The sequence below is a fragment of the Conger conger genome, chromosome 6, assembly GCF_963514075.1.
Source record: "Conger conger chromosome 6, fConCon1.1, whole genome shotgun sequence".
Lineage (NCBI taxonomy): Eukaryota > Metazoa > Chordata > Actinopteri > Anguilliformes > Congridae > Conger > Conger conger.
Genome location: NC_083765.1, coordinates 33,102,268 through 33,128,672, shown reverse-complemented (window position 1 = coordinate 33,128,672; position 26,405 = coordinate 33,102,268). Strand labels below are relative to the sequence as shown.

Genomic DNA, 26,405 nt, shown 5'->3' with positions numbered 1-26,405 from the left:
TGCATGAAGAAAGGGGCCTGCCACGGAGAGTGAGGCACAGAACTCATCTGGGGAGTGTGCTCACAAATGTCAAGTAGTGTTTCTCTGTTCACTGCTCCATTGGTTTGGTCTTTGGCTGTAGGCATCTCCTTTGCGGATTTGCCCCAATAAAATTATTTACACTGTTCCGGATATCAGCTGTGTCAGTATGTGTGTGTGCATCAGCAAACACAAATATTTGAACATGCATACGTATGTGTGCGGGTGTGTGTGTCAATCATCTGTCTTATAAACAGGAGTGTGCTGTATGTGTGTGTGAGAGAGGAAGAGAGATATTTGGGATTTTCCAGCTGAACATGAATCCGTGACTGCTCTGGGGCCCCGGGTGGACACGGGCAGACCAGACCACAGGCTGTTGCAGTGCGCTGCATTCATCTGAACCCCCCAAACCCACAATGTCACTGCAGCCCTGCTCCCCTTCAAGGAAGTTGGGAGTAGATTGTGTATTCAGCTCATTAGCCGGGTCCTGTGGCATACGGAAAACGGATGATTGATTAATAAGCAGGCGACACAGCCCCTGTTATAGATAGAGACACTGCAGCAGCACCTGTTAGCCCAGGGCCCCCGGGATGGGCCTCTGGCACCCTCTAGTGGCCGCTCATTGGAACAAACAGAGACATTCTCCACCTTCACAGCCCTCAATGCTAGCTGCGGTTTGCTGAAAGAACGACAGAAAGGGAAAGCTACTCTTTTGCTGTCCCCAGATGTACATGCGCCTCCTGTTGGGTAGATGGGCTCAGCTGTCCAGTGAGTGGTCTGGGGGAGATTTCTGTTACCTAGAATCCCCAAGAAACCAAAAGCAGAAAGCTCTCACTTAATGTGACCAAGCCAATCGGAATTCAGCTCATGGAAGCCTCGTCTCACCCTTTTTGAAGCAGACAAAATGGTGCTGTACCTATTGCGAGTGGACGGTCACAAATTACCAATGATTATAGCCACCCTGGCACGTCCTCCCCAAACGCTTTGGACTGACAGGGAGGAGCTCACGGTGGGGAGACATGGGGGGGCTGGCTGCGGTGAATACACAACCATGGCTGCACCGAACGGCAGGGCCGACACCGACACGGTAGCATGGGACTGCCGTGATTGGGGAGTGATTAACGACAGGGCTCGGGAGCGTCCAGCTCGTTAGGGGAAATAATTAGCTCCTAATTTAATGAGGTTGCCCGCTCAAACCCAAAGTCATTTGCTTGGGATAAAAATCCATAGAGAAACTAATAAAAGGCCAGTAACCCCCCCACACATTACAACAACTCAATCACCCGACCCACAGGACCAACACCACTGTTTATAGCACCATTGTTTGTAATGAATTAAACTGTTGTGCTAATCAACATTTCAACAAACATCTACACACAGGAATTATGTAGCTACCTTGTAATAGAACGCTATTTCACTCCAACATTGTTACTCCTGTTAACAAACAGGGAGGGCTGCTGTTTCTGTGAGAAAGCAAGCAGTCTTCACTGTTCTCATCTACATTTCAATACGCTAGTATAGCAGACCCTCATATATAGAGCACCTTCCAAACGTGCAGCTGTGAACATCAGTTCCCATGAGGTGCTCTGGGCTGGCAGCGTATTCTCACAGGGAGCCGGGCTGAATGAGAGAGGGAAGGCTGCAGGTATCTCATGGCCCCAGTCCAAGTCCACTTTTTCCTGTGATTTAATTCCAGGTTAGAAAATGACCGAAATGGCTGCCAGTTTCTGAAGGAATGAAGCAGGATCAGTGTTTACACCGAAGTGGGGATGGTAGAGGTGCCAGCCATACACAAACATCTGGAAATTGCCGCGCACAAATGATTTTGATTGGCACTAGACTGTATTAGCATCCTAATGAAATCAGCGCGATTTTGCACTCGTTTGCGCTTCGTTTCGTCTGCCACCTCTCCTTCCCCATAGCTACCGGCAGGTTTGCTAACCCACAGAATGCGCTTGTGCACTTCATTAAGTCAGTTTGGATAAGAGGTTCTGCCAAATGCATGTCGCATAAGAGCGAGGCCAGGGAGCCTAACCTGGTTCTGGGGAGCGGTAGCCTGCGCTCAGCTAATAAAAGCAGTTGATTACAGTTTCCTTCGCCCTCTGGCTCCAAGGGTCTGAAGTGGGTGCCAAGCTGAGGGTGAAAATAAGAACCGGCAGATGCTGTGGCCCTCCCCTGACCGGGACCGGCCACCCCTGAGGAAGACCGGTGTGTAGCGCGCCTCTTAATCACAGTCTTCCTTGCCTCAGGGTGTTTTCCTGTGAACGGGAGGCTCTGGGCAGAGGCGGACGCAGCAGGAGAGAGAGTAAACGGGTATAGTACAGTCAGGGGGCTCCTCTGATCCTCGTCTGTTTACTCCGCTCCACGCTGGGGGGGAGGAGGGGGGTTGTTTGTTAGGAGAAGGCCTTTGGAGCTGGACCCCTCCTCCTGCCATCTCAGCTATCATCAGGCTGCTGGCATACTGCAGGTGGTCACATGGTGCAGGGGGGAGACATCTTAGGAATGTCCCAGCGATGTGCTGTGGGCACAGCCTGGACCCCCCCCCCCCCCCAAGCTTTGGTCCGACATGGTACGAGTCGGGGTTCGATTGAAGCGGTGACGGCAGATGGAAATCGCACATTTACATTTTAATAACCTTAGAATGTCACCGAGCTAATTGGTATGATGCTTTTCATAACGAGGAATGAGTTCCCTGACTGGAACGGCCACATCTTTAAACACTCGACTCAAGATGCGACCTGCCGGCTCTCGGAGATTACAGCAGACGTCAGCAGACGCCCTCACACTCAGTCGCTGCCACTCAACCAAATCTCTCTTGAAAGTATTCCAACGGTATTTTCTTGCCAGATTTGATCTGAACCAGCCTGACGATGTGCTCAATTTCCCCCGTGATGACATTACAAGTGTCACGCCGTGTTTCCAAACAGGACCTGTGCAGCAGCCATCACTTTAAGAGTCACTGGGTTGCACTGCTAGGCTACTGATGGAGTTACTTTCATGGCATGTCAAGAATTACCAAGAGGCACAGCACAGAAAAACCACCGTGCATCACCCCTTGCAGAAGGGTAAAAGTCACCACATGTATTCAGGCTTAATTAAGCGCTAGTTGTTAGTAGAGGATCCGCACACACTGTTCCATCGGTGCGTTTTAATGAGCTGCAAAAACATTCACTCGCCAGCAACAGATACACGTTCACCCTAACGTGTTTCACGTTGTCCACAATCTTTTTCTGTTTTGATATTTAAAGTGCTCATTCAGAGGGAGATGGAAGCTTGCTTTATGGAAGCAATAGACAGGACATTCCAAAAAATGATATATTATGTAAAGCATGTCATATCTAAACACTGGAGTTTACTTCCGATTGTAGCCCACTGAATGGGAATGAGCTGAGCTCCATAATGAGCACTGTGTTGCACAGCTGGAGGTGCAGGAGGTGAAGGTCTAAAGTTCACAGTAGCTTGCATCCTGACCATATAAACAGCAATACCAGCCCCACAGATGCAGAACAAACTGCCCTGGAAAAGCTTCAGCTCCAGCTGCAATTAGCCTGGCAAAAAGCAGAAAACGGCGTTTTGATGTTTATGACACGAGACCATCTGTGGAAGCCGTGAAGGAGCATTTCTGTGCTTCAGTCCCGTAGCCCTGCGTGCTCCGCTCCACTGCCACGGACCACACGCTAACACTGGGGTCAGGCACAGTGCAAGGAATGCAGGAATGAGAGAAAGTTGGGGACCGGGCATGGAGTAGTATGTGTTTGGAGGGGTTTGGCACCTGATAGGAAACTATGTGTTTGGAAGGGTTTTGGACCTGGCATGGGAGAGTATGTTGGGCGGATGTTTGAGAGAGGTTAGGGGCCTGACAGCATGCAGTGCTTACAAGAAGCTGTGTGTATGCCCTGCAGTCCACCGCAGTTCTCCTGAAGGCTCCACAGGACAGTTTACATGCTCTTCTGAAACCAAGCCTCACTCCCCCTGTCCTGGGCACACTCCCACAACACAAGCAGACAAGTGGCTCTCACACAACACACTTCAACCCTTTTTTGGCTTTGGTTTTTCCAGTCCATGCTGTAGAACACCATAGCTTTCAATTACCAGTTGTGACTTGCATCAACAGTTCAGTTAAGAACATTCTATAATCACTGTTTCTACAATCTGTTTCCACCATAAAGGGTTAAATCAAGCTTTAACTGAAGTCAGCCATGGTTCTAATCGGGCTCGGTCTCAATCCGTTGTCTTGGAGAAGGAAAGAGGCCATGGCGTGCCCGAGTAACTGGGTTATAGAGAAGCACACACAGCTCACGGACTGCCACACAAATCCCATTCCAGCCGCACCTAAACCAAAAGTAATGCAAGCCGCCAAATATCCACTCATGCGACACAAGTTGGTCCTTCACTCGCAGGAGAAAAAAGGCAGGCTTTAACCACAAAAATACTACATCTCCCAAATACTCTCAAATACCCTTCAGAACACCAATGTTTAAATACTTTAAGGTACAATTGGTCATTTTGGACTTCTAACGGTCAAGAGAGGAATTGCAGCAACAAACACGCTCAACCCACAAAACTGTTCATCCCACCCCTTCTTTGTGAACGCCCTGATGTTTAGACGCCATTGGTTGTGGCAATTAGAACCAATTTGTCAACCAATGAGCTTGAATTATTGTACAGCTAGAGGATGTTTTGGTACAGAATGCCAGCTTGTCAACTAAATATTTTGAAACCCGAATTTAAGGACTATAAACACAGGCAGATGGTGAGCCAACATGTCAGTGAGCCTTTTTCAATGATAGGAAGGGATTTACAATGGTCTTGTAACAATGTTTAACACAAAAATCTTACCTATTGTACCTATTGTTACCTTCAGTTCAAAGGCAATTACAGTAAGGCGCAGCCCTTCTGAAGTTCTAAGATGGTTCAGAAGATTGCTCGGCTGAAAAATTCAGAAGGTTAGAGTTAACCAAAGCACTCAAATTCCCAAAACGGCTCGCGCACTTCTTAGAAATATAATCACCCCTCATTAGTATGGGGTAATTAAGCACAACCATTTTTCAAAAGCAAATGTTGATACACTTGCACCACGACAGTGTCCTGTGGGCATTCTTAAAAACTCATTAATATTTCAGCATGTTTACGCCGCCTATAGTTTAAAGGAGCATTGAACACCAAGAGGTTTCCTTAATGAGGTAATGCAGGGTACAGAGATTATACAAGCAGCATTATGGGGTCGACAGCGCTCGCCCTCACAACCCACACAAACCGGTTCTTCATCTGCCCAACTCCTGCCATGTGTGCAAAATACCAACATGTTTTCTTGTGTCTCACAAGCTACACAAAGCGCACTACTCATGTCAAAATTACAGAGCATGCAGGGAATTCATATGCCAGGATATTTCTACAATTCATTCCAAACAGCTGTGCTTTCAGTGTGTCCGGGTTGGCGAGTTCAGAGGTTCGAAATGGAGTTGACCGACATAGAATGTCTTTGTATCGTTCCATCTCCACTGCCCCTCCCATTTACTGGGCTATATAAAGAAGAGCTCACCTGACCGCTGAGGGATCGGCCTGCTGGAAGAGCCTTGGCATTGATGGTATGGGTGCATTTTCGGGAGGGGGGGGTAGCGTGAACAATGCGCCTTTCTTCCCCTCTCCCTGTGTTGCAGGGTCCACCACAGAAGTTTGAGTTCCATTGAATGCGTGCATATTGGCTGATAGCACCCCCTGCTGTTTAAAGGGTCTCATGGCACAGTGGTCAAAGGCTGACCGTGCTCAAATTACCTACTGGTGTCTCCACGGTAATGAAAAGGCGAACGATAAAGAGAATATTAAATAAATAGTTCCCTTTTAAATTAATTTAAGAATGCACACGACAATAACTGTAAATGAGCAATAGCGATGACAATACAGTTTGGATTATTTGGTGTCTCGGGATTAAAGGAGTATGGAACACAGAGCAAGGTACAAACAGGGCAGGGAACACAGAGAAGAGTCCAATCAGGGTAGGGAACATACTGAGAAAGGGCCAATCATACTGGAGAGCAATAGAAGCAGGAAGTGAGTCGGAAGACAGCGACTGAGGGTTAAAGGCACCCCCACAGGCTGCAGAGAGAACACTCTGAACACCCAGTATGTGCTTGTTAACGCTGATCTGTGGAGACATTCCCCCGTGGTGACAGAACCCTCCTCCAGCTGACTGCTGCTGTCACTGCGTACTTCAGCTGCCTGCCTCTCATACCGTCAGAGTTCTGCAGGGTCAGTTCAGCCACCAACGGCCCTGTCTGCCACTCACCAACCCTGTGTGGATCCCAATCAGGGAGCAGGAGAGGAGGCTAATGTCACTACTCACTTATGCATATGATACCAGAGACAGTCCAGTGGATTTACTTCCCGTTTTATGCCCATGCCCGTATTTGTCAGTGTCAGGTTCATGTTTGCACAGTGCCTGGGTGGCCCTGCGAGCTGCTCTGGATAGCAGGGTCTGTTAGCTGAATACAACAGAAAAGCCTTTATTTCTCCTGCAGTCACTAGGCAGATCATTATTAATGTGTGTGTAATAGCCTGCATGCCAGGACCCACAGACAGACACGTATACAGACACTCACTCACAAACACACACGCATCCCATTCCCAGCTGGCATACAGCCTGGCCCATCCTTCGCGGCAGACAGGTGGTAACACCCGTAACACCCATCACACACACACACACACACACACACACACACACACACACACACACACACACACACACACAGCTGCAGTGGAAATATTTGCCTGGCCAGGGGGCGAACAGCTTGCGTAAATACACAGCAGTGCCAGGCTGCTCACTCACATCCGCTCGCAGGGCATGGCAGCGTCTCACATTCCCGCTGTTAGAAAACTTCTCCCGCCCGTTTCCTCTTTCCTCATCAACTCTTAACCATATCTCACCGAAAAACATCCTCCTCAGGTACAGAAAGTCAGCACTGGCCACAGGTGGTGCGGGCTCTGCTGACAGCGTGTGGGAAAGTGTGGATTACACACAAACATCCCGCTGCGGTAAACGTCACACGCTGGTCAGACACACGTGGTGCAGGACGGGAGGCCTCTGCCAGAGAACGTGCTGCTGTGCATGTGAACGTCTGTCCGGGCCTCCACACGAAGGCGTGTGTCCTTCGTGTTCCCTGGCCATCTATCACAGGCTGGCAGGCTTTACGACGGAGCAGAGGAACCGGACTCTTCAGTATCACACGAATACAGGAGCGGGGATAAGCCTGCTCACGCTCTTTGCTGATTAGGGAGGATATGTCCACATATACTATAATAACCTTATCGGAATAAGACGGTTGATAACTTTGGTATTTCACAAGTGAATTAAGAGTTCATAGCTTTTGTATGTTATGCTTGATGACTTTGTTGGCCACTAGAGGGACGCTGTGGTTCAGACAGCAAGGGGGGGAAGCACAGGTTCCCTCTAGTGGACAACAGAGTCATTACATTTCAAATTAAGGTATTGCTCGCTATCGCATCATATGAAGGTCTGAACATTCCGTTTCTCTTAAAAAACAAAACAAACAAGTAAAAACCCAGCGCCCCAGCGCCCCAGCTTACCTTCTTCTCGAACAGCGAGGGCGGAGTCGGGTGCTGCCGTCCCGAGGACGTGTCCACGTTGTCGTTAGGGTCTGCCACATTGTTCCTGAGGGAGGGAGAGCATTCTCCTTCATCACCCTCCTCCTCTTCCTCCTCTTCTTCCTCCTCCTCCTCCTCAGAATGCTCAAAGTCATCGCTCTCCTGGTCCATCCCTTCCTCCTCTTCCTCCTCGTCCTCCTCTCCCTCGTCCTGCCGGTCGCCGCGGTGTCCCTGCTGGTCCTCCTCCCGGGCCTGCTCCTCAGCGTGGAGGCAGCTGCTGCTGTTGTTGTTCTCCTCCTCTTCCTCCTCCTCTTCCTCGTCCTCCTCTTCGTCTCGCTGCCGCTGCTCGGGCCCCCACATCCAGCGGGCCCCCTTCTCGTCCCCGTTCACCCGGCTCTCGGGGTCCCCCGCCTCCTGGCCCTCACAGTCTCCCACAGCCCCGGAGGACCAGGGCTCCTGCTCCCCGGCCTGGCCCTGCTCCGGGGGCAGCTGCTGCTCCTCCTCCTCACCCTCCTCCTCCTCCTCTTCCTCCTCTTCCTCCTCCTCCTCCTCCTCCACCACCCGGTCCATGTGCTCCTCCTCCTCGGCCTCCTCGCCGGTCTCGTGGGGCGCCCGGGCCGAGGAGCCGCTACCTCTCCCCGAGCCCCCGGGCCTCCGCCGCCTGCTGCCCCCAGACAGCAGATCCTGGTTCATTTCCAACAGCCAGCTTGCTACCTCCTGCACCTTCACCAGGCCGTCTGAGGAGGGGAGGGGCTTGGCATTCTGCAACACACAGACACGGCCACTTTAGTTACAAAGAAAACACTTTCCTAAAATACCTTTTAGCGACATTTCTTTTCTAGCTCTGGCAACTACCATAACAAATGTGAATTACATTTTTGCTTGTGTAACACTTTTCATACAGTTTCTCTTTGGCAAAAATGAAGCAAATCCAGACCAGAACCACCAACAAGCAAGAAGCTGAGGTAACAGTGAGGTAATGGGTGTAGCAGTTAAGATAGAATGACTGGTAAAAGAAATGTAATGAAGGACCTTGGAGAGCAAATGGTAGAATGGGTCAGGTTACAGTACAGTTAAAATACATTACATTATTGGCATTTGGCAGACGCTCTTATCCAGAGCGACGTACAACAAAGTGCATACCCATAACCAGGGATAAGTTCGCTGAAAGACCCTAGAGGGAAGTACAATTTCAACTGCTACCTGTACAACAAAGATAAGGACGAGGGCCAATTTTTTTTTTTTTTTAACAAAGAAACAAACAAACAGAGCAAAAGTGACCAAAGTTAACTATCCAAACACTGCTTACCGAGCCAACTAAAAATACCGATACACAAAGCAAGTCACAGAACACAGGGAGGTAGGGAGGGATGGGGAGAGGTGCTGCTTGAAGAGGTGTGTCTTCAGCTTGTGCTTGAAGGTGGGGAGAGAGGATAATAGAGGATAATATAGGGGGTCTTAGCAAAGGGATTGTACATTAATAAGCAGTGCTGGTATGCGGGTACAAAAAAAATGCAGCAGATACATGCAGTCAAGAATAATGAATTTCAAAAAGTTAAGGATGTGGACATGGCATTCCTCACATAGGGTGGAACTGGTTTAAAAAGGGTCAAAGCTGATAAGAAAGTGCGTCAGCCATTGTTCTGGCAGCACAAGTTACGCCAATGTTGCATCAAATCAAGAAGTGAAATAGTTCAACAGCTGAGAGAGGAGATTTTTGACCACTTCTCAGATCCTTGAGTGACAGGGCTGGGCTCAATCGACAGAGCCTATCAAAAGCATTCCTCTACACAGACAAACACAACACAACACACAGAGGAAGCGCAGACAATAGCAGTTCAGGGATCGCCGCAAAGTCCAAAAGGCAACACACTTTACTTATTAAACCCGAGCAGACGGACAGGAAATCCTTTCGGGCAGAGACTTTGTGCATTGTTGTCTGGCAAAAAGAGAAACATTTGATTCCGTAGGTGTTCCCCAAGTAGAGGCAGGAGCACAGGAAGGGTCCCTGATCTTCTGTCACTGGCTCCTGCAGTGAGAAGACAGAATAATGAGGGCGAGATTGCAGAGTCCACTTGTGAGAGAGGGGCGAGGGAGACCACGCTTGGCGCATTAAGACGTGCCGAAACGCCGGAATGGAGTTCTCAAAGTCCGGCCGAGAAGAAAGAGCCAATTCCCTGGTTGGACGGAACACAAAGGGCGCTGCTTATTGGTATTCGTGGAGAGGCCCCGGACCCCCTCAGAGCTCTGAGGAGCGGTAAGCTACGCGGCACGCTGCTAGCGGCGCTCACAATAGCGCCTCGCGCCTCTGACCGTCTTGCAACAATGACAGAATTTGCATTACATCTCACTCGAATGTTAATGAGTGTTCGGGCAATTCTTTGGGGTTCGGAGCAGCCTGAGACGGTCTTGCGTTGCGTAAGGCAGCAGAACTGAGTCTACAAAAAGAGTCAAAAGCATCAAGATGCACACCGATATTGATGAATTTGGAATGGTAAGCATTTTCTGAGAATAGGCTATTACACTGATGAGGCCCTCCATTATATCGAGCAATGATGAGAGCTTTGAGCAAGAAGACTTCAATGCCAGGGTTGGGCATTTCATGGTTCCCATAACAACCTTATCTGGAACAGAGTGTTGAAAGGGCATGGAACTGGATAAGTTAACGCTAATGGCATGAGGTCAATCAAGTCTCTAATGCAGAGCATAACCTGACCATCACAAACTGACAATTTCAGATGAAGAACAAACACAGAACGTCCTGGAGGCACCCACGCTCTAAACACTGGCACCTGCTGGACTGTATGTATGTGAACAGTGAAGAACTCGGGCGCGAGGGACGTGCTTGTTACTCACGCCATGCAGGGCACAGATCGCTGCACAAACCACCACATGATCAAGTGCAAACTGTGGCAGACCCGAACGAGTGAGTACAGCCCCCAAATCGCCTTCGCAAGTTGGGCAAGAAGCGTTTGCACAGTGCCTGGCTGAAAGATACTGTGGCCTGGACACTAAGGTGCAGATGCCACTATTAGATACAGAACAACCTCAGTCTCCGCATTGACAGCTATTTCCTTCTGAACTCAGAGCTTGACTGATATCAAACAGGCCTCCATCAGCTCAAAGCTCTATAAGGCAGCAGCCCAGTCCATCGGCTACAGTCGTAGGAAGCTCCGGGAGACCATCGCCACCCTACTCGACACCATGCACAGAGTGCATACAGTTCATTATGGATCCTTGATGCAGGATGGTTTAACAAACAAGGCTGGAAAACATCAAGAACAGAGGTGCAGCTCACCCTTCGAAAGCTGCAAAACGACTGGAGGATTCAGAAGGCCAATGACATGCACAACTTAAACGATGCAGTAAAAATCATCTACGGCCCAAGAAATGTTCCCTTCGCACCCCTGATGTCTGCCGACGGTTCGAGACTGATCAAGGATCAAAGGCTCATTGTTCTGAGATGGGCACTTTGAGACCAGTTTGCCTCAGTGCACCACTCAGTCCTGGAAGGTCTTCCCAGCCATCCTAGAATTCAAGATCTAGATCTCACACCAACATTGACCGAGGAGCCGTCTGCAGTCAAGTCTACCCCTGCAGACATCCCGAGGCATCGCCTCATCACATGGGAATGTGAAAGTGGATAATTCACAGCAGTGTCCCATAAATCTCTCTAAGCACCAACATCAAAAAGCTACAGTTATTTATGGCCATAATGAACAGGTACTTACAGCATCACGCCCCTACAATTGACCATTCCGGTTAATATACAACAATGTGGCACACGTTACAGACACAAGTGACATCAAATTAAAATGTATGACTGCCGATTGCTCAAGGGCGGAACGTCATGCTATTAAATAATCTTACTTTGCCATTTCACTATTACTGTAATCACTCTCTAAGCCAGGTCAGGGCTGGTTCTCATTTTGATTTCCTCTGTAAAGCATCGTAGTGACAGTATCGGTATAAAGTACCAATAAAACTAAATTTAAAACTCCTGCAATTGAAAGAGAGGGCAGCACCCACTGGCCAGCACTAGGCCTGACCCACATCAATTTCAGTGTAACCCATTTGGCCGGTACCGGAGAGGCAAAGGCTTTAAAAGGCTGTTGACACCACACTGCCAAGGACACCAGAAAATAAACCAACCCTCGAATATACTCTGACAGTAAGGTCCTCCAAAAACCTGATACTACAGCTCGACCAGTCTAGTAGATGGCACTAAATCATTAATATGCTCATTGTTTGTGCAAAACCAGTACAGCCCGCTGGTCCCAGGTTCAACCAAGTTTGTCAAATTCCCAGACAGGAAGATCAACATTGCACAGGGATATCTGTTAAAATGAAATGACAGTGAAAGGTCAATACTCCTGGTCAAAATGTTAAAATATCTTTTTTTCCCCTCAGAATAGAACTAAAACTGAACTACTAAATACTTTGAATCAGAAAATAATTGACTCAGCAGGGCCATTTAAAAATTGAGAGGACTTCCGGGGGAGGGGGGAGAAATGGCTATTATAAGCAAGACAGAGAATGCCCAACACCCATGACTCCTCAAATAAAGGTAACAATTTCACATTTATTAAACAAAATTACAGGTTTGAACAAAGACAGATCCTATTAATAACTAAATAATTATAACGTGACACATAAAATGAAAGTCTGAAAAATTGAAACGGCAACAGCAAGACATACTCCCTCCTTTTGAGAGCAGGACATGCACTTTGGGCCAAAAGCCAGCAGAGGGAGCCCTTGCACAAAGCTACAATGGCGAAAGGCTCAAAAACACTTACCGCCTTGACCAATGAACAAATGCCATTTCAGACAAAGGATAAAAAAGGATCCCCCACCATTCATAATTTAAAAGTGGCATCAGCACCTTAGTGTCCATGCACCTTGGAAAAGGTTAAATGACACTGAAAGGATTTTATCCTCGACAGAATTCTGAAATGGCACTGGAGAGTGGGATGCCTTGGAGAGGGAGAGGGGGAGAGAGAGAGAGAGAGAGAGAGAGAGAGACAGAGAGAGAGAGAGAGAGAGAGACAGAGAGAGAGAGAGAGACAGAGAGAGAGAGAGAGAGAACAAACAGCATCCACACTGCGCTGTGTCATAAAACCACAACCTTTGTTCAATACAAATGGCATCAGTGGGAGCCTGAAGAGACGGCGCTGGACAGCGGGTTTGCCATTCGGCGAAAGAGCTCCATTAATCAGGAGATTAAAATGCAGAGAAAGAGAAAGAGACACACAGAGAGAAAGACAGAGAATCACAGGCAGAGAGAGATATTACAATTTTGCCCTTGCCGTGATCACCACTCATCTACTCATCTAAAAACCATCACATTTTTAATGTCACTGAACGCTGAGATGACCCTTCATAACACTCCAGATTAATAAGGCGATTTTGCTAAATCAACTTTGAAACGCAATTTGCCAACTTCAATGTGCTGCATCCATCCGAGGCCTGATGGCTCAGTCAGCCTCATGGCAGAGTGAATCTGCAGCGAGCCCCACAGTCAGAGCAGAGTGAATCTAGAGTGAGCCCCACAGTCAGAGCAGAGTGAATCTAGAGTGAGCCCCACAGAGACAGAGCAGAGTGAATCTAGAGTGAGCCCCACAGTCAGAGCAGAGTGAATCTAGAGTGAGCCCCACAGAGACAGAGCAGAGTGAATCTAGAGTGAGCCCCACAGTCAGAGCAGAGTGAATCTAGAGTGAGCCCCACAGAGACAGAGCAGAGTGAATCTAGAGTGAGCCCCACAGTCAGAGCAGAGTGAATCTAGAGTGAGCCCCACAGTCAGAGCAGAGTGAATCTAGAGTGAGCCCCACAGTCAGAGCAGAGTGAATCTAGAGTGAGCCCCACAGAGACAGAGCAGAGTGAATCTAGAGTGAGCCCCACAGAGACAGAGCAGAGTGAATCTAGAGTGAGCCCCACAGAGACAGAGCAGAGTGAATCTAGAGTGAGCCCCACAGAGACAGAGCAGAGTGAATCTAGAGTGAGCCCCACAGAGACAGAGCAGAGTGAATCTAGAGTGAGCCCCACAGTCAGAGCAGAGTGAATCTAGAGTGAGCCCCACAGAGACAGAGCAGAGTGAATCTAGAGTGAGCCCCACAGTCAGAGCAGAGTGAATCTAGAGTGAGCCCCACAGAGACAGAGCAGAGTGAATCTAGAGTGAGCCCCACAGTCAGAGCAGAGTGAATCTAGAGTGAGCCCCACAGTCAGAGCAGAGTGAATCTAGAGTGAGCCCCACAGTCAGAGCAGAGTGAATCTAGAGTGAGCCCCACAGAGACAGAGCAGAGTGAATCTAGAGTGAGCCCCACAGAGACAGAGCAGAGTGAATCTAGAGTGAGCCCCACAGAGACAGAGCAGAGTGAATCTAGAGTGAGCCCCACAGAGACAGAGCAGAGTGAATCTAGAGTGAGCCCCACAGAGACAGAGCAGAGTGAATCTAGAGTGAGCCCCACAGTCAGAGCAGAGTGAATCTAGAGTGAGCCCCACAGAGACAGAGCAGAGTGAATCTAGAGTGAGCCCCACAGTCAGAGCAGAGTGAATCTAGAGTGAGCCCCACAGAGACAGAGCAGAGTGAATCTAGAGTGAGCCCCACAGTCAGAGCAGAGTGAATCTAGAGTGAGCCCCACAGAGACAGAGCAGAGTGAATCTAGAGTGAGCCCCACAGTCAGAGCAGAGTGAATCTAGAGTGAGCCCCACAGTCAGAGCAGAGTGAATCTAGAGTGAGCCCCACAGTCAGAGCAGAGTGAATCTAGAGTGAGCCCCACAGAGACAGAGCAGAGTGAATCTAGAGTGAGCCCCACAGTCAGAGCAGAGTGAATCTAGAGTGAGCCCCACAGTCAGAGCAGAGTGAATCTAGAGTGAGCCCCACAGTCAGAGCAGAGTGAATCTAGAGTGAGCCCCACAGAGACAGAGCAGAGTGAATCTAGAGTGAGCCCCACAGAGACAGAGCAGAGTGAATCTAGAGTGAGCCCCACAGAGACAGAGCAGAGTGAATCTAGAGTGAGCCCCACAGAGACAGAGCAGAGTGAATCTAGAGTGAGCCCCACAGAGACAGAGCAGAGTGAATCTACAGCGAGCCGCACAGTGACCAGGCGCAGTCTTCTCTAAATGCTGATGGTGTGACATCAGCTGGGCTTCCAGACTCCAGCTGCATGTCAGGCCCAACCTTCCAAAAAATATCTCCAGCGCTTCTATGATCTCTGGAGCAATGAGTAGGAGCAGACAGATGGAGCTCTTCAGCATGTGATCAATCCAAGTGGTAATGCTGCCACAGATCTTGTAGGTGCACCAGATAATCCACTCTCGTTTCTTCAGTTTTTTTAAACCACAGTGAGTACTGAATGGCAATAGGAGACTACAATGCAATGTGAATGGCGATTATCACCATATTACACTCGGCCTGACCTCCTCCAACCTCCTGCGCCTGCAGATTAGCCTGCGACTGAGAAGATCTGCAATGAACGCTCGAGCAATCTGCAACCACGGCAGAGCTCAGGCCTGCTTGACACAACGGGGGGGGGCGGTCGCTCAGAAAGAGAGAATGAAAAAGGGTAGCGACACATCACAAAATGTCTGCGGTGCATTTACCGCGCGCGGCTCTGATTGCGCGGCCTTAATTGCAGGTAAGGCTTTCTTCTGGGGCGTTTAATCAGGCCGCCTGCCGGACGTCTTCGGTGCGTCACGCAGAGGAGAGCCTTCACGCAATCAGCCGTTAATTATGTAGAAGCAATCGCTCATGACCCAAGGTCAACATAATCAAAGGGCTGCTTTGAAAACAGGATAATTTATCAAAAAAAGACGGCAGTAGCTTCACAAAACAGCTCATTATCTTTCCGTTGTGTTTACCATGCGAACGCTCACACGCGCATACAAATACTTCCCGGGGGACTATTCTGCCGCAGTTATGTGCAGCGCCTGAACACAAAGGCTACAGATGAAAAGACAATAGATAAAGACAATCGGAAATGTGAGGAGTCCATACTGGTCACATGTGAAGCTGACAGGTGACAGGACATATCACACAGGCCGTTATAGGTAATGTGTTATCATCTATACAGCGACGACAGGATAGGTACAGCACTCCTTCAGGAGGGTTAGGGTTACAATGCAAATTTATACTGCAAACAGACAGGCGACAGGAAATATCATACAGGTCATTATAGGTAATGTGTTCTATACAGCGACTACCGCAAAACCGCATTCCTGGCAGAAAGCCCGTCAGTCTGCTTCATCTTCATAAAATGGCCTTCAGTGAATTACAACCTCTACATATTGCAGCAGTCAGGATCATGGGCATCATACTTGTGAGCATCTCAATCATAGTTCACAGTCAGGAACTAGGGCTCATCTGAGGGTGCAAGGCACAGCCATATTCACATGAGGGCCCTGGTCTGAGTGTGCAAGGCACAGCCATATTCACATGAGGGCCCTTGTCTGTGTGTGCAAGGCACAGCCATATTCACATGAGGGCCCCGGTCTGAGTGTGCAAGGCACAGCCAGATTCAGATGACGGTCCTTGTCTGTGCGTGCAAGGCACAGCCATATTCACATGAGGGCCCTGGTCTGAGTGTGCAAGCCACAGCCATATTCCCATGAGAGCACTGGTCTGAGTGTGCAAGCCACAGCCATATCCACATGAGGGCCCTTGTCTGAGGGTGCAGCTGTGTGCGTTCGGGGTCCCAGGTGATGAATCGCGCGCACGCTGATTGCGAAACCGCGTTCCTTGCAGAAAGCCCATCTGTCTGCATCTCGTACAGCAGAGGTGAGCCTCCACAGGCGTGTAAACACCCGCTCCCCAGGAACAGAGGCTTCCGTCCAACGTTCTCTCCCTCTCATCTCATCTCAGAAACACATTCAAGCCCTGCAGCGCTGCCAAGCCGACTTAATGAAGCTCGCACACACTTTCTTTGGAAAGAAGCATAAAGCATGTTAGCTGTAGAAGAATGAATGCGCAACATGCATCAATCCAATACGAAACAGCACGGTATTCTCTTTTCTGTAAACTAGGGATTAGGCACGTTTACTCATTTCATATTCTTTCTCCCCGAGTCCCGGCAGATCAAATAGCTGAATGATTCTCGCCGAACACACCTGCCCCCGACTAACACATGCCAAAGTCCCTGCAAAAAAGGACTTCCTGTAGCCAGATCTGCTTTCATTCATATTTCTGGGAAAGAGAACACGAATAACAGATTTATCCAGAATTACCCAGAAGTTACCATGAAGTCTGGACAGGGATTTCCCTGACCCCTCCAGAAATACTCATGAGAATCAAAACAAGCCAGAGGTTCTCATCATATAGTCATTCAAATCACTAAATCTTTTGCCTTAAGCCAATTCTAGACTGAGTATATCATGACAATCCAGTGATATAATTAACTCTCTAGGTCAGGGGTTTCTAATCTTATCCAAAAAGGGCCATTGTGGGTGCAAGTTGTTTGTCTTAACCCAGCAGTACAACTCCAGATTCTACTTATGAAGCCCATCTGAGTTAACTGGCAGAATCAGGTGCCCTAGGACTGGGCAAAAACAAAAACCTGCACTTGCTGTGGCCCTGTCCAGGTAAGACCAGACTCCCCTTCTCTAGGTCAATTTGATTCATAACAGCAGCGCACATCAACACCAGGTTCCAGTCCAGCGGAACACAAGCAGGGGCCTAATTTTCACTGATTAACGAGCAGTAAATTGCACCAGTAAAAACCTGTCTGGATCAGCCCACAGAGGAACAGGTGCTTCTGCCCTTCCATGTCACGGACCACATTAACAACAAATCAAATGGAAAAACCAGGCAGTTGCAGCGGAAGAGCTGGCAAAAAGGAGTGTAACTGAGCGGACAGGAGCAGGGTGGAGTAGACAGGAGCACAGGAGCAGGGTGGAGTAGACAGGAGCACATGAGCAGGGTGGAGTGGACAGGAGCACAGGAGCAGGGTGGAGTAGACAGGAGCACAGGAGCAGGGTGGAGTAGACAGGAGCACAGGAGCAGGGTGGAGTAGACAGGAGCACAGGAGCAGGGTGGAGTAGACAGGAGCACAGGAGCAGGGTGGAGTGGACAGGAGCACAGGAGCAGGGTGGAGTAGACAGGAGCACAGGAGCAGGGTGGAGTGGACAGGAGCACAGGAGCAGGGTGGAGTAGACAGGAGCACAGGAGCAGGGTGGAGTGGACAGGAGCACACGAGCAGGGTGGAGTAGACAGGAGCACACGAGCAGGGTGGAGTAGACAGGAGCACAGGAGCAGGGTGGAGTAGACAGGAGCACAGGAGCAGGGTGGAGTGGACAGGAGCACAGGAGCAGGGTGGAGTAGACAGGAGCACAGGAGCAGGGTGGAGTAGACAGGAGCACAGGAGCAGGGTGGAGTAGACAGGAGCACAGGAGCAGGGTGGAGTAGACAGGAGCAGGGTGGAGTAGACAGGAGCACAGGAGCAGGGTGGAGTAGACAGGAGCACAGGAGCAGGGTGGAGTAGACAGGAGCAGGGTGGAGTAGACAGGAGCACAGGAACACCTAGAGACATGGCAGCTGGGGCAGAGCTCCATCCGCTGGGTGACCTTGAGAGTGGCAGAGCGTTAGCGCTGTGTCGAAGGGCGGGGAGGTCATCGGGGCCCTCTCAGATTGCACAGTCTAGCCCCAGGGCCCGCGGGGGGAGCGGACAGCCCAGGGGACAGGGGCACACTGTACGAGGGCTGATCCATTTCACGGTTTCGGGCCAACTTCCATTCTTAATTATTTAACCGGCGCGAGCGTGTACTTGACCTGGAATTTCCGACAGTTGTGACCTGTGAGGTGCACAGTCTCCTTGGTGAAAGGGTAATACAGCAGTGAACAGGCATGGGCCTGCACCAATGAAGCCATAATAACCATGAGGGCAAATGGAAAATGAAGCAGCTCGAGCTCCAGTAAGCCACTGAATGCATCTACACACGTGGAGTCCAGAGCCTAACGTGTCTGCAGACACTGCGGCTCTCCAGGAATGGGGTTAGACACTCCTGCCCTTACCTTTCAAAACCCCACCCTCAGTTTTGGATCCACTTTCAAATCATACAGGACTACATATATCAAGAATGACAGGGCTCTCTGATTCTGGAGAACTGGAGAGCAGTGTAGATAAAGAATGACTAGATCAAACCTGAGCAGGGGTCTGGAATATCTGATTTACGAGTATAAAGGGCAGTGGCACCCCATAGCTGCCATTATACCAAATGGGGATCCAAAGCAGCAATGAATATTTCTGCATATTCATTATGAATGTTCAAGAAAATTAAAGCAACTGTATTTAAAATGTCTAAAGTAGAGTATTTTAACGGCGTGGTAGGATAGAGGGTTATACGGCGTGTTGCCAGTGACTATCATGCCTCCAGACCAGTGGAGAAAGAGAAAACCGGCCGTTAATTTCTGTGAAACCAACACATCACTTAAATTACATTCACAGCTGTGAACAGGGGGACAAAAACAGCAAAAATATGGATCAGACTGAAAGGCAGGGCGGTCAGAAAACTAGCCCAAAGCTGATTTAGTGCTGCAGTTCAGGTCCTTCTTCATTCTTTATCTTAGAGACCGTTGTCTAAGCGCCGGCTTTGGAAAAATAAATCAAAGTTCCTCTTTTTTTTTTTTTTTTTTTTTTGCACTAGGTCTCGAGTTCTTCCAGGGCATACGTAATTCATGCGAGCAGTCTGCTAAGCGCAGCTACAAATCTGACGACTCGCCGCGACTCAATACTGGGTTCAGCACGATGGAAACTGGCATATTTTAACCCCGCGCCCCGTCAACCACACCCCCTATCACAGACGGCCCTTTATTGGTTAGCAGGACGGACGACAGGTGGCTGTGAGCCCTGTAAGTGGCTCTGGGGTCTGAAGGAGGTCACGAAGCAGAGAACAGCCCTGAACACTGCCTCATTACTGGAACACCCAGAACACCCCAAGCTACAGCCATCCCCTAGGCATTATACACAATCTTCCAGACAGCCTACATGATGCTATACGATTCATATGTAAACGTGCTATATAGACCCATCATATTAGATGAGGCTAGCGTTGTGTGCGCTGGAGCAGAGGGTACACACAGGTGTGAGCCTCTGCACCCCGCTGGGGCCGCAGGGGCCCGTGTACGCAGTCCCGTAGGGGCCCATGTACTCTGTCCACACGTGGCTCTGCAGGTGTGAGCCTCTGCACGCTGCTGGGGGCCGCAGGGGCCCCGTGTGGGGGCTGCAGGCCATTAAACCCGGAGAACCTGGCCTGCCACCAGGAACTAGCCGTCTGTCTTTCGCTCGCTAGCATTTGCAGGTCTCCGCGGATTCCACAGCAGCCAATAAAAGGGCCGGGAAACCAGGTGCGCAGCCAATCAGGGGTTTAAATCACTTAAAGCCTGCAGACAACCAGGCCCCTCCAGCAGGGGAGTTTCAGACCACTGTCACAGACGTGCACTAAATCTCCCACCAGGCCACACGCGCCAGAGTGGTGCTTTAATGAGGCCCTTAAATTCATATGAGGGACCTGGCGGGGGGGCTCAGAGGGGCCGGGGAAATGATGAGGACAGCGGTGGTGCGCAGGTGTGGGGGTGGGGGTGCTATGAAGCACACTGACCAGACTCATGGCCCTGGTGCTGCTGTCCTGTTCATGACTGCCGAGGGCCACAGATGCTCCTCTAATGTACAGGAGGCAACCTTAAGCATAGTCCCATCGTGTTACTGAGCAGGGCGCTCATGGTGTAGCGCGCAGATTTATTACACCAAGAATTTCACACATAACACAAGCGCATGTGTGCACGCATCCACATACCAGCACACAAAGAAGGTGGTGCACTTACCAGCGCACACACACACACACACACACACACACACAACGACCTTCTTTCTCTTTCAGACTTTACTATGGCAACAGGACTTTGGATGCACTTTTCCTTTGACTGCACAGTGCATAAAGACAGGGGTCAATAAGCAACACGGTGCGCACACACCGCTCACTGCTGCTGGGGAGATTTACCGGGCCCAGCTAAAAGGTTGTAATGTGGAGAATGTTAATCTTTATGGCCGTGAATCCCAAAGGGATTAAGGCCTGCTATCTTGCCGGAGAGCGGAGACGAGCTCCCCTATAAATAGGCCTGCGTCTGTGGAATCTGCCCGCGTCTCAGAGCGACTTTCACTGATCGATACCCTCTCTGAGGCCTTTACCCTCGCTCCTGCAGAGTAAACTGAGCCCCATGCAGGAAATGACCACAAAATACTCTGTTTAGTGCTGAAAGCTCCTGCCACAGTGCCTCCTGCTGGCAGAACAAGGCAGTGATGTGAGAAATGGAGAGACAGGGAAATTAGCGAGAGTTCTCTGCGATGCCTCACCTCTTTCAGAAAGGCAGCAGTACAGCGCAAATATCACTAAAAGTATTACATTACTGATATTTCTGGAATTATGTTTCCCACCAAGCCTCTTTAAGCTATTGAAACTTGAGCCTCCTCCCACAATAAAAGTACTTAACCCGCAATAAGCTATTACAGCAGCCTGTGTAATGTTACTGAAAGCACAGACTGAATTTCTCCCGTCTACTTATGAACAAACGTCTTCCTTCACTGACCAATAACAGACCAACTGATGCAGCACAGTGCAGTGGTTAGGGAACTGGGCTTGTAATGCAAAGGTTGTGGGTCCAGCTCCCATCTGGGGTGAAATGAACCAGAATTATTTTTAGTAAAAAATATTGAGACTTTTAAAGGGAATGCATGCAAAAATGTCAAGAGTAATTCAATCCAGATAAAAAACATCTGCTAAATGCGGAAAAGAACTCCACCCAACCCACACCGCCAGGATGATAATCTGCTCAGAAATCCACTTATCCATCATCGCATTCACTGATGACAGGGAGGATAAAAACAAAAATCTCATAAATACAGGGGAAATTCGACATAATCTGCACCTCACTCACCGATGACAGCGACAGAAAAGATAATCAACTCAAACAGAACAGAACTCCAATTAACCTGCAGACTACTCGCCGACAACAGCGATCGCAACCGAGATAATCAGCTCATGAAAAGCGGCAGAAATTCACTTAACCTGCTCCCTGTTCAAGACGACACGGATCGCAACAAAGACAATGAGCCGGTAGGACGGCCCGGCCCCGGCTCGGCGGCGTTACCTTGGGCGGCGGGCAGCCGGTTGCTAGGCGCTGCAGGTGCTCGGGCGCGTGGCCGCAGGCTAACAGGTCGGAGCAGCAGGTGGTGCGCCCGAGCCTCTTCATCAGAGAGGAGATGATGCTGCAGCCACAGCCGCACATGGACCTGCTCATGAGGGGGTGACTGAGGAGCTGCTGGTGACGGTCGCGGTCGCGGTTTCTCCTCTTCGCTTAGCTGTGCCGGGCGAGCCCCGCGTTCTCCGACCCCGCCGCGACCCCGCAGCCCATGGGGAGCGGTCCCGGGACCTCGTGACCCTGCTGCCCTCTCGTCTGGCGGCACGTCCGGAAGGTTCCGGGGGGGGGAAGCGCGTGCGGAAGGGGCCCCCCGTTTCACCTTGCTTCACTCGGCTGCTGCTGACACTCCATCTATTCACTCTGATCCTCCCTCCTCTCTCTCTCTCTCTCGCTCTCACTCCCTCTCCTCTCCGTCGACACACCCCTCCCTCCCTCCCTCCCCGCCTCGCTCTCTCCCTCCTTCACTCGCTGTCCTCTCCCACAGTTCTGGCACGCCTCTCCTCGGCGCGTGGCCACGCCCCCTCCCGGCCGAGCCCTCCCCCTGGGCTCGCGCGCCTCGTCTGCGGGAACAGATACGGTTACCGCGGGCGACGGTGATGCTGCTCCTGTTGGTGCCGGTCCCCGCTCCCTCTGCTGAATGCGGTACGCGGGTTGGGCGCTGAACGCCGCCGGGCCGTGACAGGCGGCAGAGTGACTGACAGACGGAGGGCGGCGGGGGGGGAACACAGCGGCCCTACTCGCCTGTCGTCATTACTTCAGTTCCCATCAGCCCCCACAGCACCGACCGCGGGAACGCATCAGGCTGACCGCAGGTAAACAAGCGCAAAATTGCCTCAATCTTCCTTCCAATAAAGTGCTGATGATTTTCCACACAGTTGGGGCAGGAAAGGTTAGAAAAGCACTTTTAGAGCAGGGGGAGGAGAGAGAGAAAATGGCTCCCTTCTCCCGTAGTCGGTGCACAGTGAACAGCAGGAAAAGGGATGAGTGCGGGTGAGAGAGTGGGCGTATCGCCCGCCAATCCCATCCCACTAGTTCAGTTTCCCTTCTGAGTAGTCTCTTTCTCAGAGACTCACCTGCAGCAGCACCAACGAGAGATAGGCAGTTTAGAGTTCCAACCCTAAACTGCCAAGATACGGCAAACTCCCACAGGCTAAACGTTTAAGAGAGAAACGTTGCAGAGGGGGAAAAATATATATATACAGAAACCCATTTAAAGATTCACGCTTTTAATTTTCTCAGCCCAACTCCAAAACTAATTTAAAATATTACTTCCTGCATTAATCGCGTATGCAGCAGCTTGGATATCATATTTCACGGCGAGTTCTGTTCTGTGGGGTCACTGTCCTCACGGGTCCCCCTGTTCATCACACGGCTCCTGCAGTCGTTCCTCAAATGGCATTTCCTATGTTTGAGGGGTATTCTGTTCGCAGGAAGCGCAGGGCATCGCCAAGGCGACGGCCGTCGGAGAGCCTGAGCGGTGATCGTACCTGCGCTCACCACGGCAGGAGAGAGGGGGCGCGCCGCCAACGCCATAAACAGCCCGTGATGATGGGAGTCCGAGCACATTTTGGCATCGCCCTGTTCCGGCCCGGGGATCCGCTGAGGACAGAGTGCCTCACGCACCAGCACAAACCTCCCTCCTCTCCGACAGGGGCCCGGCCTTGTGATCCAGCCACTCCATTTATTCAGTCGTGGCCAATCACAGTGGCCAGGAGCAATCATGTAGCCAATAAGCCCTGTAATCTCACACTCAATAGAGCTCAGCAATCATTAGCTCTGGACAGCTGATATACAGTGACTGCGCTCAGTACCCATACAGGTGGCATGTTGCATAATTAGTCACAGTGTTTAGTATTCAGACAGCCTCTGTGCAAGGTACTCAGTAAATGTCCACAATATTGAATCACCGAGTTTATTAGAGTGTGTTCAGTATTTAGTCACTATGTTCAGTACTTAAGCAGCATGTTCCGTCACTGCATTCAGCACATACCTAGTCAGTGTTGGCATTCGTTCAATGTGCTCAGTAGTCACTGCATTTAGTACTTGGTGTCTTGGGTGATGCATTCAGGGCTTAGCCAGTGTGTTAAGTATTCAGTGACTGTGTTCAGTGGTGTCATGTGCTCAGTGGTCAGCATGTACAACACCAGGTAATGGTGCGTCTGTTGATCCGTGTGTTGTTCTGTGTGACACGTTAGACTCTGGAGAGGAGCTGCTCACTCCTCCATCCGTTTATCATGAAGCGCTACAGGCTAATGGAGCGGCAGCTGAAGAGTATGTTTTGCTGAAACACTCGGTGCCGATGCAGAGTTTATAGCGGAGAGACAGGTGGTGGCTCCACTCCCCACAGGCGGCCCTGATTCAGGTGGCGTCCCGGTTCACGCCTCCCGGTCCCCCGCTGCAGCAAGGCGGCCTCGGTACAACACCCCGCTAACAGCCCCGGGTCGTGCCAGGGAGGTGTTAACATGTCGACGCTTTTCCAATTACCACGGCCGTCTCCACGCAGCAGAGGAGCCGCTCTGCTCAGCGCCCCAGCTGCCTCCGGAGAGAGCGTCTAATCGGACCCTAAAGACGACGGCAGGCTGAAGCCATCCCCCGGGTTTCAGCACACCCGGTGTTAGCTTCCAGATACGGAGACGGGTTATTCCGAGCTCAGGAAGGGCCGAGCTCCCGTGCTCATTAAGACACCAGCGCAGGGGGAATGCAGAGGGATTACCATTCAGCGCTATATTCATGAAAGCTCCACGCCTTCATCGGTGAGCTAATGTTGAGGCTGACATTACCTCGAGAAGCAGAGCGGTCGCCTGCCAAACAGTGTTGAACTCTCTTTGACACTTTTGCCCAGAAGGCCATGGATCGAAGTGTCCTTGAGCCAGAGCCCTAATTGACAATAAGACACAAAACTCCTAATTCCGCTCAACGAACCAATTAGTGCCCAGCATGGCTGCCTTTCGTCGTTAGTGCGCGAGTGTGTGTGAATACGTGAATGAGAGGCATTAATTGTAAAACGCATTGGCTATAACTACAGTCCATTTACCATTTAACTAAATATGCCATTGGCAGCCAAGCATGTCAATCATGATGTGTAGAGACCAATGTGAGCTTCTACTTTCAGGTGGACAAGTAAGGATGAGTGAACATGTGGTAGCAAACTAAAAAAAAACTAAAACTTTAAATTCTATTAGGCTGAACACTGCGGTGTCTCAAGGTCAAACAGAAACAGATTGCTCTTCAGCTTAAATAAACCTCAATATCGGGAACATGCTCCTTCCAGAAGGTTCCATTTTACCAAATAACCTTAAATAACCTGAAAAACGAAGGGATTGCCAGGCAGTTTCCCAGCAACGTGTTTGTTCCATGGCAAGACCATCAGGGAGTCCAGCTCATCCCCTTCTGCCAGGGAGGGGTCAGGGGGGCACCAGCGTGAAAGAGCCAATCAGAAACCAGCACTGTTCCCACCACTCAAGGCCAGCACTCCCATGTCTGTGAGCAAAATTCAATTCATCGACCTTGAACTGGTACTAACAAATACATCACAGCATAATGCACAGGGGAAAGGGACAAGGGGATGGCGCTGGGCTCTCCAAAGTCAAGCAGTCGCATCCTTTTAAGAGAACGGCTTTCAACTAGACTGACTTCAGCCTTTCAGCTTGAGTGAGTCCAATTTCATTACGGATAGTCTGGCTGGAATTATGCGGTTTTGCAGAAAATAAAGAAATAAAACGACAGATGAAGACATTTGACGAGCCTTCCCGGGGAAGGCCTGTGAACCTGGCGGGAAACGGCGGCGCGTCAGTCAGGAACAAGCCTGCGGATTACTGGAGCAGCTTCAAACCGCAGACGCACGGACGTTTACAGCAGGTTCCCGAGCGCATTACACACATTCTCCACACCCGCGGAACCGAGACACGGATTTGAAGGTGGGGGTACGGTTTCCCCCAAAGGCTAACAGTCTATAAATAAGGTTCATGTAAAGCAGGTAGAGAAACATTCCTCTGTGGGTAACAGCGAGGAACCCCGCCGCTGAGTTATGAGGGTCTTCGGCGAAGCCGGCGGTAATCTCCCCAATAGGCTCAGCCAATAATAAAAGCCAGCGTAGACCTACTGATCATCAAAACAATAGCGCCGGACTTCAACTGCCCCAGTGTGCACCAAGGTGACCGGTGAGGACGATCACATTCAAACAAACAAACAGAAACCTTAGTTTTCATCACAAATGCTTGTTAAAAAGATATAAATTCTACAGCATTTGGTTGACAATCGTGATTCCAAATATGCTTATATACAAATATAAATAAGTGACTTAAAGTTCCTCCATCAGGTCCCAGGTCCCATTTCCTCACTCTCTGTGCTGCAGGTTTAAACCTCTAAACCGCACATCTGAATTTCAAAGCATTGGAATATCTAAATCTTAAACAGTCCACAGCTTTGGATATCTGCTCCAGTTGGTATGCAGATCCGTGGTCTCGAGGTTTAAACTCCAGCTAAGCACACTGCAGCAGACCCACGGGGTTATAAGAGGGCAGTGTTGGGAGTTGTTTGCGCCACCTGCCCTTTCCTTTCCAAAGCAGGCATTGTTTGGAGTGAGTTATCGGCCTGCGGT

The 26,405-nt window shown here is 50.1% G+C and overlaps 1 protein-coding gene across 4 annotated transcripts in view; it reads right to left on the bottom strand.

Moving 5' to 3' along the window:
* The window catches only part of LOC133130813 (F-box/WD repeat-containing protein 7-like), a 141,210-nt gene that overhangs the window by 78,687 nt on the left and 36,118 nt on the right, over window positions 1-26,405 (bottom strand). For 2 of the 4 annotated variants that reach the window (XM_061245679.1, XM_061245680.1), the window contains exon 3: window positions 7,602-8,382. In XM_061245679.1, coding sequence (XP_061101663.1) covers window positions 7,602-8,313 — 712 coding nt within the window. In that variant the 5' untranslated portion in view covers window positions 8,314-8,382. The remainder of the gene's footprint in view (window positions 1-7,601; window positions 8,383-26,405) is intronic. The other 2 variants (XM_061245681.1, XM_061245682.1) reach the window with 1 other exon arrangement.